Source organism: Pelophylax lessonae (assembly GCF_965119305.1).
Source record: "Pelophylax lessonae genome assembly, chromosome: 11".
NCBI lineage: Eukaryota > Metazoa > Chordata > Amphibia > Anura > Ranidae > Pelophylax > Pelophylax lessonae.
Genome location: NC_138778.1, coordinates 166513906 through 166531994, shown reverse-complemented (window position 1 = coordinate 166531994; position 18089 = coordinate 166513906). Strand labels below are relative to the sequence as shown.

Genomic DNA, 18089 nt, shown 5'->3' with positions numbered 1-18089 from the left:
AATTTGCTAGCAAAAAAGTGTCAGAATAGGCCTGGTCCTTAAGTGGTAATGACAGATAAGGGTAAATCTCCTGAATAGCACACAGATAATTAAAAACAACACACACACACACATCTTTGCCCCCAGTTTGAGCTAGAGTTCCACTTTACATTTAATTATTTTGAATAGTATCTACCTAAAGCTAAACAGACCACGAGGGTAAATAAATGGCAATCCTACTTTCCTTAGTTAAGGGCTTTGGGTAGCCCAGGCAATCCACTTCTATCGCAGGAAAAATGCTGAATTGACTATTTAATGTTTAACTTCTGTCCACGCTCTAGTTGTTCAGCAATCCGCATTGATAACTGCTGGCCATTTACCAGTGACCTTCTGCAACTTATGGTGTCGCCCAGCCCCCCATGCTATCTACATCTTGTGACTATAAAGCCTATCTGCTAAAAAGGTACAGATGCTGTCAAAGATGTAGATGGCAAAAAGGGAGGCTGAGCGACACCATAAGTGGTGGCATGGTGTCATTGGTATTTGGCTGGCAGTTTCCAAGGCTGATTGCTTGAAGACCAGAACCTGGACAGAAGTCAAACATGTGGTTATACATTTAGCAAAGTACATGTGTTGCATCGCTGTTTAATGTTCATAGAGTGATTGTAGGATGAGTGTCCACCTTATGGTATTCCACTGTGATAGAACCCTAATTATTTAAAGGGGGGGGGGGGGGGGAGTACAGATTGTGGGGAATCAGTGTGTATTTTTCTTTGTACACCTGGGAGTTCTATCTTGTGCCATGCATTTATTAAAGTACATGTGACTAAACCATCAAAAACATTCCAGCCCTCAATCCAAGGTGCTCCAAAAGGTACTTGGGTGCCCAATGTTTCTGCAGGTGCAGCCCTCCACAGATCAGGAAATCACCAGTCAACTGTAAAAGCACACACAAGAGAGCGCAACTCCTCGTGCATTACCACCATACAATTTTTTTTTTTGAATCCTAAAAGACAAATGCAATGCCTCGGAGCTCTGAGGAAGGGGGCTTGACTCTCAAAACACATTAGCTATCCTACCAGATGGTCTTAAGATGGGACTCATCACCCAGGGCTGAAGTTTGTTTGTTATATGCCTGCTGTTTAATTGCTTGTGAGTATCTAATTTGTCTTTTGGGACCTAATAAATTGTATGGTGGTAATGCATGAGGAGTTGCGCCTTCTTGTGTGTTTTTACAATTAAAGTACATGTGTTATATGGCCGACTAATGTTCAGAAGGTAATTCTAAGGTAGACTTTACCATCCTCAGCTCCATGGCAGCCAGTGTCCCTAATCGGCTCTTTAGTGCTGGAATGTTGATGGGTGCTTCTAGCAGTGCCCACATTTCAGCTTAATGACATGGATGTTAGTCCTCCACCAATTATAGTGCTGACGTGGAGGAGAGAGATGGCAGCAAGACTGATCACATTGGCATGCAGAGTGGCTTCAGCAGATGAGCTGTCACAACCAGAACTTGGGTAGTAGATTGCCAGACCATGGATTACATTAATATTTTTTCCTTGCATGGCTTGAGTTCAGCTTTAAATAAATATACACCAACTGAAAATAAAAATGGGCTTGAAGACCCTTTAATAATCTTGAATTCCCATTGCAAAAATAACATTTACATCCTCTCAGGAACAATATCTGAGTTTAGAAACAGGCAAGGCGATGTTCTTCGGATGCTTGCTATGTGCAACGTCGCTGTGGAAAAATCAAATGTGAAGGGAGAAAATGAGTCGAATCCTTTAACAAAATATGAAAGTGCGGTATTCACTAGCTACTTTGAAAAAAACTAAAAAAAGACTGTCATTGGCACTCAAACTTGAAACCGCTTGGATTTTCCTCTTGCCGGGATGCGGAGTCCATCTGAGTCACTTTACCATGATTTTGCTCATGAAATACTTTTTGGATTGTACTCTGCATAGCTGCCAGATTGTCCCCTTACAGCCGGATATTCCAGCAACATATTAAAGTCTTTTCTGTAAAGGGGATAAAGTAGCCGCAGACTTAGCTTTCGTACCAGCAAGATTGAAAGGCACCGGGAGATGGGCCTCAATCTCCCAGCTGCCTCTCGAATTTGCTCAGCTCTATGTCCTTTACAGTTCTTCATGAACTAGCTCTGCCTCTTCTTCTGTCTTCAGTTTCAGCTCATCAGCTGTGATCTTTTCATCGCCGTTGCGGTCTTGATTTACGAACATGTCGGTAATGGACTTTTCCCGGTCTACTCCTGGTAGGAAGCGGCCCTTCCCTTCTTCTACCTGAGCCTTCAAGAAGGTGGAAAACTGCAGAAGCAAAAAAAAAATATATGTTAGAAATGTAATCTTCTCTTGCCAATTCCTGGGATCTGATTGCACACACCCAAGGGTTTGGAATAGGACCAGTACGGACTAGGCACCTGCTACAGAGCAAAGTTTTAGCAAATGGGCCGATGGACAGGTAGGCATGAGCCATTTTTTATTCAGGTTAGTGCCTCTGTTGACCCCCTAACAGGTTCACTTCATCCGCTTCAATACTGGGCACTTTTACCCTCTTCCTGCCCAGACCAATTTTCAGCTTTTAGCACTATCGCATTTTGAATGATAAACTGCGCAGTCATGCAATGCAATACCCAAACAAAATTTTTATCATGTTTTTGAGACAGAGCTTTTGGTATTTAATCACCACTGTGTTTTTAATTTTTTGCTAAACAAATGAAAAAAAAAGACCGAAAATTTTGAAAGAGAAAAAAAGTTTTAGATTCGGTTACAAAATGTTGTATAAGTAATTTTTCTCTTCACTGATGTGTGCTGATGAGGCTGCACTGCATGCACTGAGGAGAAGGCGGCACTAATATGCAGCCTTTATGGGTACGGATAGGTGGCAATGATGGGCACTGCCAGGCATCACTGATGGGCACTGAAAGGCAGCACTGATGGGCATCACTGATAATCATTGCACTGATCAGTACAGATTCCCCGGTCAGGAAAGTTGCTTATCGGCTCTCCTCTACTCACGCATTGTCAGCGTAAGTAGAGGAATGCCGATAATGGCATTTCCTATTTGCACTGTGATCAGCTGTGATTGGACACAGCGGATCATAGGGCTGGGCGATAAAACGATACCGATATGTATTGCGATAGTCACGTGATCGATAGCAATAAAAGACTTTGAACGATAAAACGAAAAGTCCGCTCCGACGGGTTTAAGCTTTAAAAATGGCACCGCCCGTCACATACATGTCACCGTGCATGCGCCGCCGCCGCTCGGGAGAGGCCGGGAATAGCCGAAATTAGACGAGCGGTGGCGGCGCGTGCGCAATGACGTGGCGGCGCCATTTTTAAAATGAAGGTGCCTCTGGAACAGGTAAGTGAAACAGCTTCACTACCTGCCATTATGCAGGGCTGCGGGCACACTACAAGGGATGCAGTGCTGCGGGCATGGTCTACCTGTACCATGCCCACAGCACTGCATCTCCTGTAGTATGCCCACAACCCCGGATCCTCTTGTACCATGCCAGTACCCTGCACCATGCCAGTGCCCTGCATTCTCCTGCACCATGCCAGTGCCCTGCATTCTCCTGCACCATGCCAGTGCCCCGCATTCTCCTGCACCATGCCAGTGCCCCGCATTCTCCTGCACCATGCCAGTGCCCCGCATTCTCCTGCACCATGCCAGTGCCCCGCATTCTCCTGCACCATGCCAGTCACCCTGCATTCTCCTGTACAATGCCCGCCGCCCTGTATTCTCACCCTAGGGTCCTTATTTTAAATGGGTAATAAAAAATACCAATAATTATCGATATCGACCGATATGAAACACTGATATCGTGATACAGTTTTCAGCCATATCGCCCAGCCCTAGCGGATCACATGGTAAAAAGCCTGTCATAGGCTCTTTACCATGATTGGATATGTGGTGTGTCCGAGTGACACACCAAACCACCAATCGCTGCACGACCCCACTCACTTAACCTTTATATGATAATTGCTATATTCTACAACAATCCTCTTTTTACATTTTTGTACATTGTATGCTGGACATGATCCTGCACTAGACATTATCTTACTAAACACCACTGTGTAGATAGTGCTGTATTTTATATATGCAAAACAAAATTGTCAGCTCAACTTACCAGCTGGGTGTTCAGTGCGGGTCTATATCTTTAAGGAGCAGTGGGCTCCCTCCAGACATACCTGCCCTCAATCTATCCAGTATTATATTCGTGCTCCTACTATGGAGGCTCTTAAAACTTTAGGACTGCACATAATACTGGGGTGCTGTGACGTGGCCTCTGTAGCTTACGCATGCATTTGCAAATGTGTGCAAACTAAACCGCTCTTTTTTTAGGTGAACTGTTAGACAGGACAATTCAGTTTGTTGCAAGTTGGCTGTTTGCCATGCATTGCCCTTCCATGTGCTCCTTGTGGTTAAAAGCCATTTATAGGTTGGGGGCAGCTGCCATTTGTACTGTTGGTCATTTGGCGAGGGGGCGTACTGGACACCTTTCCTGCAATTGTCCTATTTGCTAGGTGCCCAGTGCGTCCTTGTGCCTTTAAAGGAGGCATGGGCTCCCTTCAATACTGGGGTGCCCCGACATGGCCACTGCAACTTGTGCATGTACTTGCAAATGCATGCAAACAAAACCCCTGTTTTTTCATGTGAACTGTTAAAGAGGTTGTAAACCCCCGAGAAAACCAACCCCAAAAAAGGAAAAAAAACCTGTAAGGCAAAAGGCATAATGAGCTAGTATGCATCGCCTACTAGCTCAATATGAAATACTTACCTTAAAACCCTCCAGCGGCGCCCACTGCCGACATCTTTCCCAATGTTTCTTCCCGGTTCGCGGGCTCCGATGCTGTGAGGTGACACTCCCGCGTATGCATGCTGGAGCCGACATGGCACAGGCTCTGAAGGTCCGGCATGGTTAACTGGACCGTCAGAGCGCATTTGCCTATGACATCGGCTGCATGCACTCTGAATATCCCCTGAACTGTCCAAGTTTAGGAGATATTTACAGTGCCTACAGGTAAGCCTTATAAGGTACAGGTAAGGCTTACCTGTAGGTACAATTAAAAAAATAGGACTTTACTTCCGCTTTAAGACAGGACAATTCAGTTTGTTGCAGGCTGGCTGGTAAGTTGAGCTAGGAATTGTTGTTCTCTGTACAATATAGTATATACTATATGCTCCAAACTATTCTGTGCTGTACATAATTTACTCAATGCTACCCTGCTCTGTACACTGTGTTGTACATGGTGGAGTATATAAAGTACATTATATTCTCCATGATATGCTCCACACTATTCTGTGCTGTACTTTAAACAGACCACCACCCCACTCTGTAGACAGTGATTTTTTTAAATATTCCACACCATCCTTCCTGTAAATGTAATACACTTTATATGCACCACGCTATTCTGTAGACATGACCGTGTCAAAAGGAACTTTTTTTATTACAACATTAATGCTTTCTAAATCCTCCAAAGCTAGACCAATTAATTTGTGTATGGACTGAGCAAGGATGCTACAGGCTTGTGCTCCTATTTCATACACAAAACTAAATGGCAACACAGTGAATTCGTACAGAACTGGTTTCCTGGCTTCAGTTCCCACCAGCGACGCTATCTGCATGGAGTTTATGCATTCTCTCCTCCTTTCTCTAGGTTTCCTACCACAATCAAAATCCTCAAGATTCTATCCAAAACTGGCTATTGTGTCTGTATATAGTAGCTGTGGTAGGGATGTTAGATTGTAAGCTCTGTCAGGGTCTTGAATAGATGTAAATGGTCTGGATTCTGAAAATATAAATATATGCTATAAAGATACATCTTTGGCCACTCACCTCTTCCAATGGAACCTCGCCATTCTTGTCCAAGTCCATTATTTCAAAGAGGTTGTCTGGAGTTTCTGCAAGCCAGATGAACAAGTAACCGTCTGGGATTCCTTCTTCTCTGTGAAACAACTCTACCTCAAACCTCATGACCGCACTGGGGGGAATTCCACGAGCTACAAAGAGACAGAAGAGAAATACTCACAAATCTTACAGTTTTCAAATAAAAGTAAGCAAATGTAAAAACAGAGAAACAGTGCATAATAAGGGAAACTACAATTGTTTTGGGTCAATCATTCATACAATTTTGGTTTCAGAAATTTAATACAGGGCGCTCCTATGACAAGGGATTCACAGAGCACTCTGGGTCCTCTAATGGGAGGGCACAGAAGTAGTGGTTTGCTCTGATTGAAACCTCTAACAAAGCAATACAGAGGAAGCGGTTTGAGCCACTCGTTCTGACTCATAGGTCTGTGTAAATTTTGTCTCAAGCAACTGAGTTTTGTAAAAAGACATTTTCCAGCAAGGCAGATAAGGATAGCCTTGAAAATGTGTGAAAATTAGCCTAGAGGGCCACCTCCTGGCTAACAAAAGACTCTACAAAAGAGAGTACCAGTCTAGCTTCCATCAGGAACCTTATTGTACAAGCTCCTCCAAATCCAGACAAAAAAAAAACTACCCTTGCAGTCAAACACTGCAAGGGTTAAATGCTTGCTTTTGCCTAGGGGGGTAAACAAACAAGGTGCGATACCTTATTCCTTGCTCCAGCAATGCAGCCTCCTCTCCAAGGAGGTCCTGGTCACTGTTGCCCTCCCACTTCCTCCACATATAATGCAGGGTTATTAGCTCTACATTGAACGTTATGGTACTCAAGGACCACTCGCAGACCAGCATGATGAAGGGAGGAGAGTACTGGAGCAGGGATAAGGTAAGTAATGCAGCCTTTTAATTTCCCCCTGGATGTAGTAAGCATTTAACCCTTGCGGTGGGGGTTGGGGGCACTGCAAAGCTTTTTTTTTTCCCCCTTCTAGCTTGGAGTTGGCCTTTAAATATCTCATATGGTTACAGAGAACACAGAGAAGGCAACTGTACTAAATACTTTCTTCTCCTCGGTTTTTACACACGAAAAGGAGGGGGTATACTGACCATAACTGTATGGTTAGCAGCACATCACAGGACTTGCCGCAGTGGCTAACAGAGGATGAAATCAAGGAAAGACTTAATAACATTAACACTAATAAATCACCAGGATTAAATGGCTTGCACCAGAGTACCAGGTGATTGGAGGAAAGCCAATGTGATACCAATATACAAAAAAGGGCAGAGGGATATTCCGGGAAACTATAGGCTGGTCAGCCTGACATCAATTGTATGCAAATTATTAAAAGGGATACGGGACTATATCCAAGAATTTGCCAAGGTCAACAGTATCAGCAGTAATCAGCACGGGTTCACAAAAGGACGTTCTTGCCAAACCAATCTGTTAACATTTTACGAGGAGGTAAGCTGTGAGCTAGATCGGGGGAGACCTGTGGATGTGGTGTATCTTGATTTTGCTAAGGCATCCGACAGTTCCCCACAAACGCTTAATCTACAAACTAAGGTCTGCAGGCATCGACCACAAGGTTTGTTCTTGGATAGAAAACTGGTTACATGGGCGTGTCCAAAAGGTGATGATAAATAACACGTACTCAAACTGGTCTGGAGTGGTAAGTGGGGTCCCCCAAGGTATCAGTCCCGGGACCAATTTTGTTCGATTTATTCATCAATAAGAGGACAGGATCATTAGTTCAATCTCAGTTTTCATGGATGACACAAAATAGGCAGGGCAATAACGGCTCATCAAGAAATAGAAATCTTTCAGAATAACCTGAACAAAATAACAGCGTGGGCAACTACATGGGAAATGAGGTTTAATGTAGAGAAAAAGGTATTGCATTTGGGGCAAAAAACATATGCTCTAGGGAGGGAACCTCTGGGGGAATCCAGGATGGAGAAGGATTTGGGGGTTCTAGTAGAAGATAGACTAAGCAATAGCATGCAATGTCAAGCTGCAGCTGCCAAAGCCGGCAGAATATTAGCATGCGTAAGGAAGGGGATGTATTCCAGAGATAAAGCTATAATCCTGCCACTTTATAAAACCATGGTCCGCCCGCATCTGGAGTATTCAGTCCAGTTCTGGTCGCCAATTATCAGAAGGGATGTGCTGGAACTGGAGAGAGTCCAAAGAAGGGCAACTAAACTTATTAGGGGATTGGAGGGCCTCAATTATGAGGGGCGATTACAAGCGCTTAATTTATTCTCCTTGGAGAGGAAACACCTGAGAGGGGACATGATAGCGATTTTTAAAATTCCTTAATAGTAATCCCAGCATAGGAAAAAAAATATTTAGTCTCAAGGAGTGCAAGAGGACACACGGCCACACAATGAGATTAGAGGAGAGGCGGTTTAACCTTAAGCTGCGTAAGGAGTTCTTCACTGCAAGGATGGTAAGAACACACAGGTTGAACTGGATGGACTGTTGTCTTTATTCAACATCAACTACTATGCAACTATGTATCATATGTGCAAGCTAGCAATTAGATAGCCATGGATATCCTTTCCCTGAAAATATGGATCTGAAGTTGGATTCTAAAACTACAGGTGTCAACTGTTTTGTGGAGAATTAAATAGGACATCATAGTCTTACTAATTGGGTTATAATAAAAATGGCCAAATGCCATTTGGAAGAATGGTCAAACATTCCATGACACACAACTAAACCTTGTGGACAGCCTTCCCAGAAGAAAATACACACACACAAATATATCTTCTATGCACATTCAGGCCCACAAAGTCAAACAACTGTGGCTGGCATAATACAGATGCTTTCATCCAATGCATTTATTAATGGAACAATAATGGAACTGCTACTTAGATTATAACAGCATAGTCCAGGAAACAGTATGAGCTCATGTTGAAAAACAATGCTAACCAACAGACAGGTCTTCAAAATACCTTTTATGTATATTTAAAGGCTTATGATTAGGTCTAAAAAAGTCTTCTCATTGAAGAGGAACTAACAAAATATAAACCCAACCTGACTACCCGTTGTTTTGACGGTTTGATCTAAGCAGTAAAAGGAGGACATAATTTAGAGCTGCAAAAATGTAATGAGCACAGCAGGGAGCAATCCTATAAGGCCCCTTTCACACAGGCACCTCCACTAAGTGCAATCTGCTTGTTCAGCAGGGGATCTTGCCACTGATCCCCCCCCCCCCCCCAAACTAGGTGGATGACAGATCTGTGTCCACTCCAGTATACAGAGCGAACACAGTCCCACTCTTCTCCTCTATGGGGCAATTGGATGGAAACAGAAAGCCTGTCCGATGCCATATGATCCCCCGGACGGATGGGGAAAAGAACCACCATCAGTCTGTTTTTGGCAGACCGAAACCATTGACAGTGAATGTCAGCAGACGTGAAGATAGGAGTGACTGGCGGGTCTGATCAGGTCCGCCTGTGACAGCCCATGTGAAAGGAGCTTAACACTTCAAATTAAAGTATGGTGTAGTTTTAAATGAGCGAAACTGAGGGGGTTCTTAGTGGCTCAGTGCAAATACTCTGCTTTCATTCAAGCGACACTTGGCTGTCATTACAGATATCTCCTTTTAAATACCTGTTCCCATTGTCATGCTGACCAGTGGCTGGAGCAAGTGACCAATGCGAAGAAAAGACTTCGACTTTTTTCCTGACTTCTGGTCAGCAGAATTATTCAGGACCTCTCACTTAAGCCTGGTACACAGTAAAGTTTTTTTTTTTTTTTTTTGTGCAACTCAAAAAACTGACTGGTCAGGAGCCTCAGGAACCATGCAAGGTTAGTTTGGCGATCTTCCCCACTGAAGCGGTTGTGTTCTGACAGGAGGACAGCCCCTCCGCCAGAACACTCAGATCAGCGCTCTCGGCCATTGGCACACTGACATACACACTGGCAGAATGTCGGCTGGTATTTTTTGAACCGGCAAGTGTCTCCTGACATTCTGCCCGTATGTACGGGGCTTTAAACATAATGAATCCAGAGGGTTCGAAAAAAACAGCCAATCCATTAACATTTTCAGAGAGGGCAACAATACTAGATATCTATCATGACAGGGTAAGTGCAACAAGCAATATCTATCATGACAGGGTAAGTGCAACAAGCATATTAAACCAGCTGACTGAGACTTAAGCTGACCATAGATGGATCGAAATTCGGCCAGGATGGGTCGAATTGTCATCCATGTGTGGACATCCCCGTTTGGCTGCAGGAGCGGATCAGTGTATTCTGACAGCGCAGAGTACCACTTTTAGAATACATTATTCTAGTGGGGGTTTCCTGCATACATCTCACTTGTGTGGATGGAGAAATCGTTTTTTTGGTTTAGGCCACTGGCTGAAGGGAAGGTAAAAAAAAAAAAAAAAAAACCACAAAAAAACAATCATCTATGGCCAGCACTACATTGTAAGAAAAAGTAGCACCTGAATCTGAAGAACCTGCATATGTAGGGAGCAAATATGACTGACCCCATATACACATTTCATTAGAAAATACATGGAAATATAATTTTTAAAACAAACATACACACAAATAAGGTACTTTTACATTAGGCAAAAATACATAAACAATTTGAATGAGGACCCTTTAAAAAAGAGTCTTCATTAATGTCCTATTCATGCCACTGTATGCTCTTACATTATTGTACCTACATCCCTAAATTGTATTAAAAAGGAAATATATAGTGGTTTCTATATAGTCTAGATTTTATTTATTGAAGCATTTTCAAAATGTTTTACTTATTAACACCATTAACATTTGAAATATTGCTTTGGAAAGATTATGTAGTCTTCTATACCCAGCCAACAGGTGAAATTTTTTGTTCCTTTTAACGTTTTCCTTTCTCTCTCTCTCTCCTTTGCTTCTTTTTTTGCGAATAGCTCAACCTGAAATTCATACACTCAAAGTCAGATTTGACTCGAGGCATTGACTCATCCTATACTGGATGTCTCACACTAGCATTTAATTTGGACAAAGTCAGCCCTGGTGCAAGAAACCATGAAGGGTCCCCCCCTGACCCCCCCGCTGGGGTCCTTACCTTTGAGCCCAGGACCCTTCCCACCAATCCTGGTACCCATTCACAAGGTTTGCAGCAGGACCCCTTCCTGCTGTCTTGGGGCCCCCCTCACGGCGGTAGAACACCAGGACCCAGACGCACTTCCAACCCTGGTAGTTTCGCTACTGGTGTCAGTAGTTTTTTTTTTTTTTTTTGTGGTTATTCTTTACCATTTTATTTACAATTTTTATTTTTTACAATTTTAGAGACCTGTTGGGGGGCTTTAGTGAAATATCAGGGGTATAAACAGACCTCTGATGTTTCACCTTTGAGACAGAGAAAGGAGATTGAGGAAACAGCCCTCAATCTCCATCTCTGCTGCACAGCATGAATGGACAGGAATAGCTCTGTACAGAGATTTCCATTGATTCTTAATCTGGAGCATAGTAAACACAATTTACTATGCTTCAGTTATGAATGGACACAAGAGGGGTCGGCACCGATCATTCACTGTGTCCATTTAGAAAAGGAAGGGGCTAGTAAATTACATTTACCGGCCCCTTCACCGCTCTCCATCCTGACAACCCCCGGCAGCACCTGGTTGGAGATGGGGGGGGGGGGGGTCAAACAGCAGCACTGCAGGTGTTGCACACAGGGGCATGGGGCAGCAGAAGAGAATAAGATGAGAAGCAGGCTTTCAGTGGATGCAGAAGGAAAATAAGGGGCATCTGTTCCTCTATATGCAACACTACCCCTCCAATTGTGACCCCCTGACATAAACACACATTATATATACACACACACATATACACATACACACACACACACTATTATATATATATATATATATATATATATATATATATATATATATATATATATGCAGGTTTTCTAGGCCTTGAGCCTAAATGTGGGTCTGCCATTATTATAGGTAACACTCTCAGCCCATTTGAGCTGTGAACCCAGGTGTGAGTGAGACCTGAGACAAAGACCAGTCCAGTATCTCTAGTTTGTTTTATTGTATTTAGGGGATAGGAGAAGGGAATGAGTGGGATACTCCTCTGGCTCAACTAGGTACAATTTTGGGACTCTTCTAGAACAATGCCTGTTAGCACTGTCTTGACGCCAGCCAATGCTAGCCAACGCTTGGATACACTAACACTGAAAACTTAAGGTTTTCCTTTCTCTCTCTCCTTTGCTTCTTTTTTTGCGAATAGCTCAACCTGAAATCTGTGCTGGAACCTCGACTTGAATTCAGAAGATCCAGGACTGTAGAATACTTGACTTCTGAAACTGCTTTGCTCAAAAGTCACAGAACAGCTCCCTCCAGCTCTGTATTAGCTTGAGGTTGCTCTTTGCAAATTCCTGTGCTGCTGCAACTCTCAACCTGTACACTCCACACTGTGCACTGACTCTTCAGGGCCCAAACTGCAGGCGCCCCCTTTAACACTTTCAGGGTCCTCAACCTAGGTACCCCCTCTAACACTTCAGGGTCCTGCGACCGGGCACCCCTTCACAGCTAGATGACTCTTGGATCCCAGAACCTTCTCCGGAGTGGTCCCCTCTGACACTGGGTAGACCCCCAGGTGCAATCCACAGTACTCACAACCTTTGTAGGCTTTCCGGGAACTGGCCCCCTCTCTCTCTCTCTCTCTCTGCTGGTTCTCAGCATACCGGATCCCCTTCAGCTCAACTCCGCAACCTCTGGATTCTCAGGCAGCACTCAAGACATCCGCTTCCTCTGACAGGAGGAGAGACAGCCATCCTCTCCCTCCTGGTACTCTGCTTCCCGCCAAAGACGCAGAGTCATGCACTCCCCTCAAACTTATACCCACTCCCAGAATCCTCTGTGGCAGAATCTGCCTTCTGGGGTAGTTACAAGCCTGAATGTGTCCCTGATTGGGTTTCCTCCACTGCCCTATGACGAACCTCTCACAGAGCCAGTGGGGAGACTCCCCCCCTCAGCAGACACACCTGAAAGCCATGACACCCTGACCAAAAATAAATCATGGCCCTGCTGTTAGGCACAAGGCCCACTATGCATTTACCTAGCACCTACCTGTAGGGTGCTACATCTATCTATCTATCTATCTATATAGATTACATATACACACACACACACACACACACACATATACATATATATACATTTCCCTCCCTTGATTACCTCAACCCCTACAAGTGATCTTCTAGGATCTACACGCAACCCGTTTTAATCCCTTGTCTTATACCTAGAAATCAGACTCACCTCCACTTTCTCCATGGCCCATATGTGGGGGAACAAGGACAGATCTTTTCTCTCCAACACACATGCCTGTTAGACCCAACTCCAGACCATCTATTACTTTGTTTGCTCCCAAGCTGATCTGTTGGGGGGCTTCAAAGTCATACCTGGCACAAAAAAAACAAAATTGATTAGTGTCTCAGATCTTCCAAGCTAGAGTCACTAACATGCATGTTTAGCAGGAGGTATGCTGTACTTACGAGGAGAAGATCAGAGTTCCGTCCATCAGGGAGCAGTTGTAGTGATACTTAATAAAATCACCCTTTTTGGAAGTAATGTTGCACACCTCTGGTTTATAGGTCACCTCTATATCCACAGTGTCTTTGGGATTGTGAAAATCTATCACATGGACATCAAATATCAACACAGCAGATCCAGGAATGCTTTTTCCTTTAAAGTTAAAAAAAAAAAAATTACTTGACGGAAAATTTGAGTTTACACCATGTTGTTTTAAAACAATGAACTCACAATTTGTAACGTTTGAGCCGTTGATGGTGGCCATACATGGTTCGATTTTTTTCCATCTGATCGATGTACAAATCAATCAAATCAAAAAACAGTTATAACTTCCCTTCCAATTTGGACTCAATTTAGATCGGATTCGGATGAATATTATTGATTGTTTTGCATCGATCACCACACTAAGACTACATGGTGGAAGCAGAGATGTAATCGATAAGATACAATTCTAAATTAACTTCCCCATGTGGCTACCCGATGATTGAGTGGGTTGTTGACTATAGATCAATGTATCCACCAGGAAGAGATTGATTGGAAAATAAATGCCAACCCAAAGCTGCCCATCTACCGCTAGGAAGAGGAAATGCGGACAAGGTAGTCTCCAAGGAGGTAAAAATGCTTGTCTTAGGTAGAGAAGGGTTACATTTTTTTTTATATCTCTCTGCTGTTTTACTCAATGTACATGCACAGTGACATCACTGGCTAGAGCCAATGTGAATATCTCCTTAACTGTGCATGTTTGGGAGAGTTTCACATTACAGGGAAGACTTCTACTGTAGGCACCAATTTAAATAGAGAATTTACTACCACTTTAACTATAAATGCCATTAGAAATACCGGATCATTTTGGTGAACCTTCAGACAGAATTAACAATATAAAAAGTCTCTTACCTGCTCCATTCTCTCCATAGCCTAGATGTGGTGGGATGATTATTCTCCTCCACTCTCCCACACAAACACCCTGCAGGCCGGAGTCCATGCCAGCAATAATGTAGCCCATTCCGATGTACGTGTTGTACGTTGTGTTTCTAGAGTAGCTGTGTGGAACACAACACACATTTGTTAGGGTTACACTCTGCATGCGACAAGGTCATTACAATTGCTATAGTAGACTGTGCAACTGCTATGCGACTACATAGTACTTTATGTAGGCTACAATAGAATCTGGATAAAATGAATGTATATTGTTTGGAAAACTTTAGAAGACTATTATGAAGACACAGCGGAGCCTACATATCTAGGGAGATGGTCTTTGAGATGGTGATTAAAGAGACAGGGGTCTCCAAACTATGGCCTTACAGTTGTTGTTACAAATCCCATCATGCCTAGTCATGTCTGTGAAAGTCAGAGTTTTACAATGCCTCATGGGAGTGTAGTTCCGCCACAGATGGAGGGCTGTAGTTTTTGATTTCCCTGCTTTATGATCTAGCTATGGGGCCCCATCACACACAGCTACAGCATAGCCAGGCCTAATCTCAGGTTGCCTTATTACCAGCTTTTAGTAAGCCTTTTTGGAATTTGACACAATTATACAAACAACCACCAATCCAGTGTGAAAATGTGCCTCTGAGCAGGAGCTTCCTATAATGAAGACCGGTCACTGCTGCTCTCTCTACGTGCAGAGGGTGACTGGTCTGGTCTCTGCTCCCTCCTGCAGTTTTCTGTAGACAGCCTGTTGTGGGTGGGCCTGCAGGGTTCCTCTCACAGCTCTGCTAAGACTATGTGCAGCACAGGGATGAGGTCACCACTTTAGTGGCATCCAGCACTTTGTTGAGGGATAAAAGAAATAAATTCTACTCACAATGTCAGTGTGAATAGCAGCCTTGTATATAACCTAGGAACCAGAAGCAAGCTCCTTAGGTTCAAGCGATAGTACCAGCTGATGCGTTTCAGGGGACATGCCCCTTTCTTCAGAGGGGAACTGAATGTTCCCTGAAATGCATCAGAGGGTACTATCATCCTGTCATGAAAGATGCATGCATGTGCGCAGGCGCATGGTTCCTACAAGTCCTGTTCATGGCCGTTAAGCAGGTGCTGGATCATGAACACAGGTTCCCGTGAGTGTGCATTGGCACTAGGTGGGCTATTTAAACTGTGACACTAGTGCCTTATGTCAGTGCAGTTTGGTCTTTTACATTCCTGAAGCATTTTTGTATCCATTCCTGTATTGCTCACCCTTTCCTGACCCAATCTGCTCCTGACTTTGCCTGAACTCTGCCTGCACTGACCCCCTGGTTTGCCCTTGGACTACGCTTCTGCCTTATCCTTCTGTTAACTGCCTTGTTACTGATCTCGGCCGGACTTTGGACTATTCTTCTGCCTGCCGCCCGTTTCTGACCTGCCAGCTAGTTGCTGACCTGGGCTTTCTGACCTTGCCTTTGCTCTTCTTCCTGCTCCCGATCCAGCTGTGCTGTACCGGTCATCAGTTCCTGCTCTTCTGCCAGTGTGCTTCCAGCCAGTTGCTCCTGTGTATCCCGACGCACATCAGCACTATCCAGCAGAAGTCCTATTAGATACCCGTGCCACTCTGTGCTTCTGCATTCCCTGTTACTTTACCAGGGCTCCTGAGCCAGAGCTGTAAGAGAGGCCTTCCTCTACACCTTGGGCTTTATCATACATGCACTTGTACCCAAGTAGTTCATTGATGGGCTTGCTTCTGGTTCCTGGGTTATATACATATACACTATATATCACACATATTCACACTGGCTTTGCGAGTAGAATTTGTTTCTTTTATCCCTCAAAGTGCAGGAGAAAATACACTAGGAGTTTGCTCCCGTTTTTTTTTTTTTTCAGTTACATGATTCCCCTAGTCTTAAGAGGGCTGCAGCACCAAAATTATCCATATTGCATAGTGGTCCCCATTATCAGAAGAATCAAGAATGGCATAGGTAGGGATAAAGCTAAACTACAACATAATCATGCACGTGAATGTACACTGGGGGTGTAGAATTATACTAAAAAGTCCATAGGTCCAAAGATATCCGTGGTAGCACCTCAATGAGACAGAAGTAATCTCTGCAATATATAAAAAGGAATCAGAGGGCTCCAACTAAGTGCAGTATTATAATAAAGTATTTTCTTATATACTGCACTTAGTTGGTGTCCTCTGCTGTTACCATTATCAGAAGTACTGTGTTCACCTGTTTTGGGAACTCTAAGCACGAAAGGTGTCAAGTTTCTATTTCCTTTTAACACTACATGGTTATGGTTCATTTTAGGACAAATTACAAATAGGAATATTCCAGACCGTCTTTGAGACCCCTTGCTGTGTTCCTGTGCTGCTTACTGTAACCTGGAACACCAAGTAATTTGCACATTGGTATCGGAGTGTGATCCAATTTTTTGTCTTCATATAGTCCTTCCATATATGACAGATTTACCTGGAATCAAACAACGTTCCATCCACAAGGGTGCCATTATAATGGTAGCGGACGAAGTCTCCCGTAACTGCCTTGCGCTTACACGGCTGGGGGATGATTTGGTTCTGTACGGTGATCCCATCTTTTGGATTGTGAAAGTCAATCAGAAGGACGTGAAAGACCAGAGAGGCGTGTGGAGGTATGACTGTTCCTGGAAACAGAAAAACTGAGGTTACACACATTCTAACGCATCTTGGAACAATCTTTTTAGCTGCTAACCCTATTCATATTGATCTCTAGTCACAGAGCTAAATATACAGTTAAAGGACATTCATGGGAACAGTTTAGCCTTTCAAAGATTTAGTAATTCCATTCAGCCAATACTTCTGATCCAGGTGCTCCTACCAGACAGCACAGCCAGGTCCTGGCCCTCTGTTCTAACAGCGGCAGCACATACTGGTCAAGAATACACCCCATCCTCCTGATTGGACAATGAAGGTGTTGCAGGAATACATTTAATAGGTCAGCGTTTAACCCACTCTATCCTGTTTGTCCAGATATACACGCTCACTGCTGCAGCTACAATACAATTAGACATTATTTATATAAAAATAGAAAGTGGAACTAAACCCGTCAAATTAACAGTTTCCAAAACAGTTACAATCAAGGAATGTAAAGAATGATAACTGACAGTTAACAACAGTTGTTTGTGTGCTCAACAGAATGATCAAGCCACCCAATGGCTGGTGTCATAACTCATCACATGTGCAGCATCATGACAACTGCAAATCAAACCGAATCGAAAAGATGGCAGCTTCCTTGGCTGTAAATTATTATTATACAGGATTTTTATAGCACTAAGTTTATACAGCGCTTTACAAAGTAAGTGGAGTAGGTACAATTACAATAAAATGTAATACAGGAGGAATCAGAGGGCCTTGCTTGTTAGAGCTTTCAACCTTAAAGGGAGGGTCTAGAGATACAAAGGTAATATTGGAGGGTTTAGTTCCACTTGAAACATTTCTGTCTCTGTAGCTTTGCACTTACCATATCCTTTTTCTCCGTAAGCCAAAAATGGCGGGACGATGACTTTTCTCAACTCTCCAGCACACATGCCCACTAGACCTTGATCCATGCCTTTAATTAGCCAACCAGATCCAACGTACGTGTCATATGTGCTAGAACGACTGTAACTAGAAAAGGGAGAGAAAACAGGATATTATTCATGTGTTATTTCTTTTTTTTCCTCGAAAGAGTAAATCTAGGCAACGGGTAAAAATCTCTCTCTGGACTGTTAGTGCCAT

At 43.5% G+C, this 18089-nt stretch overlaps 1 protein-coding gene across 1 annotated transcript in view; it reads right to left on the bottom strand.

Moving 5' to 3' along the window:
• Window positions 1-1579: 1579 nt before the first annotated feature.
• Window positions 1580-18089, bottom strand: part of FKBP10 (FKBP prolyl isomerase 10) — a 36845-nt gene continuing 20335 nt past the window's right edge. The window contains exons 4-10 of the mRNA XM_082271415.1: window positions 17833-17978; window positions 16807-16996; window positions 14315-14460; window positions 13384-13573; window positions 13148-13290; window positions 5843-6006; window positions 1580-2303 (exon numbers count right to left, since the gene is read on the bottom strand). Coding sequence (XP_082127541.1) covers window positions 2118-2303; window positions 5843-6006; window positions 13148-13290; window positions 13384-13573; window positions 14315-14460; window positions 16807-16996; window positions 17833-17978 — 1165 coding nt within the window. The 3' untranslated portion in view covers window positions 1580-2117. The remainder of the gene's footprint in view (window positions 2304-5842; window positions 6007-13147; window positions 13291-13383; window positions 13574-14314; window positions 14461-16806; window positions 16997-17832; window positions 17979-18089) is intronic.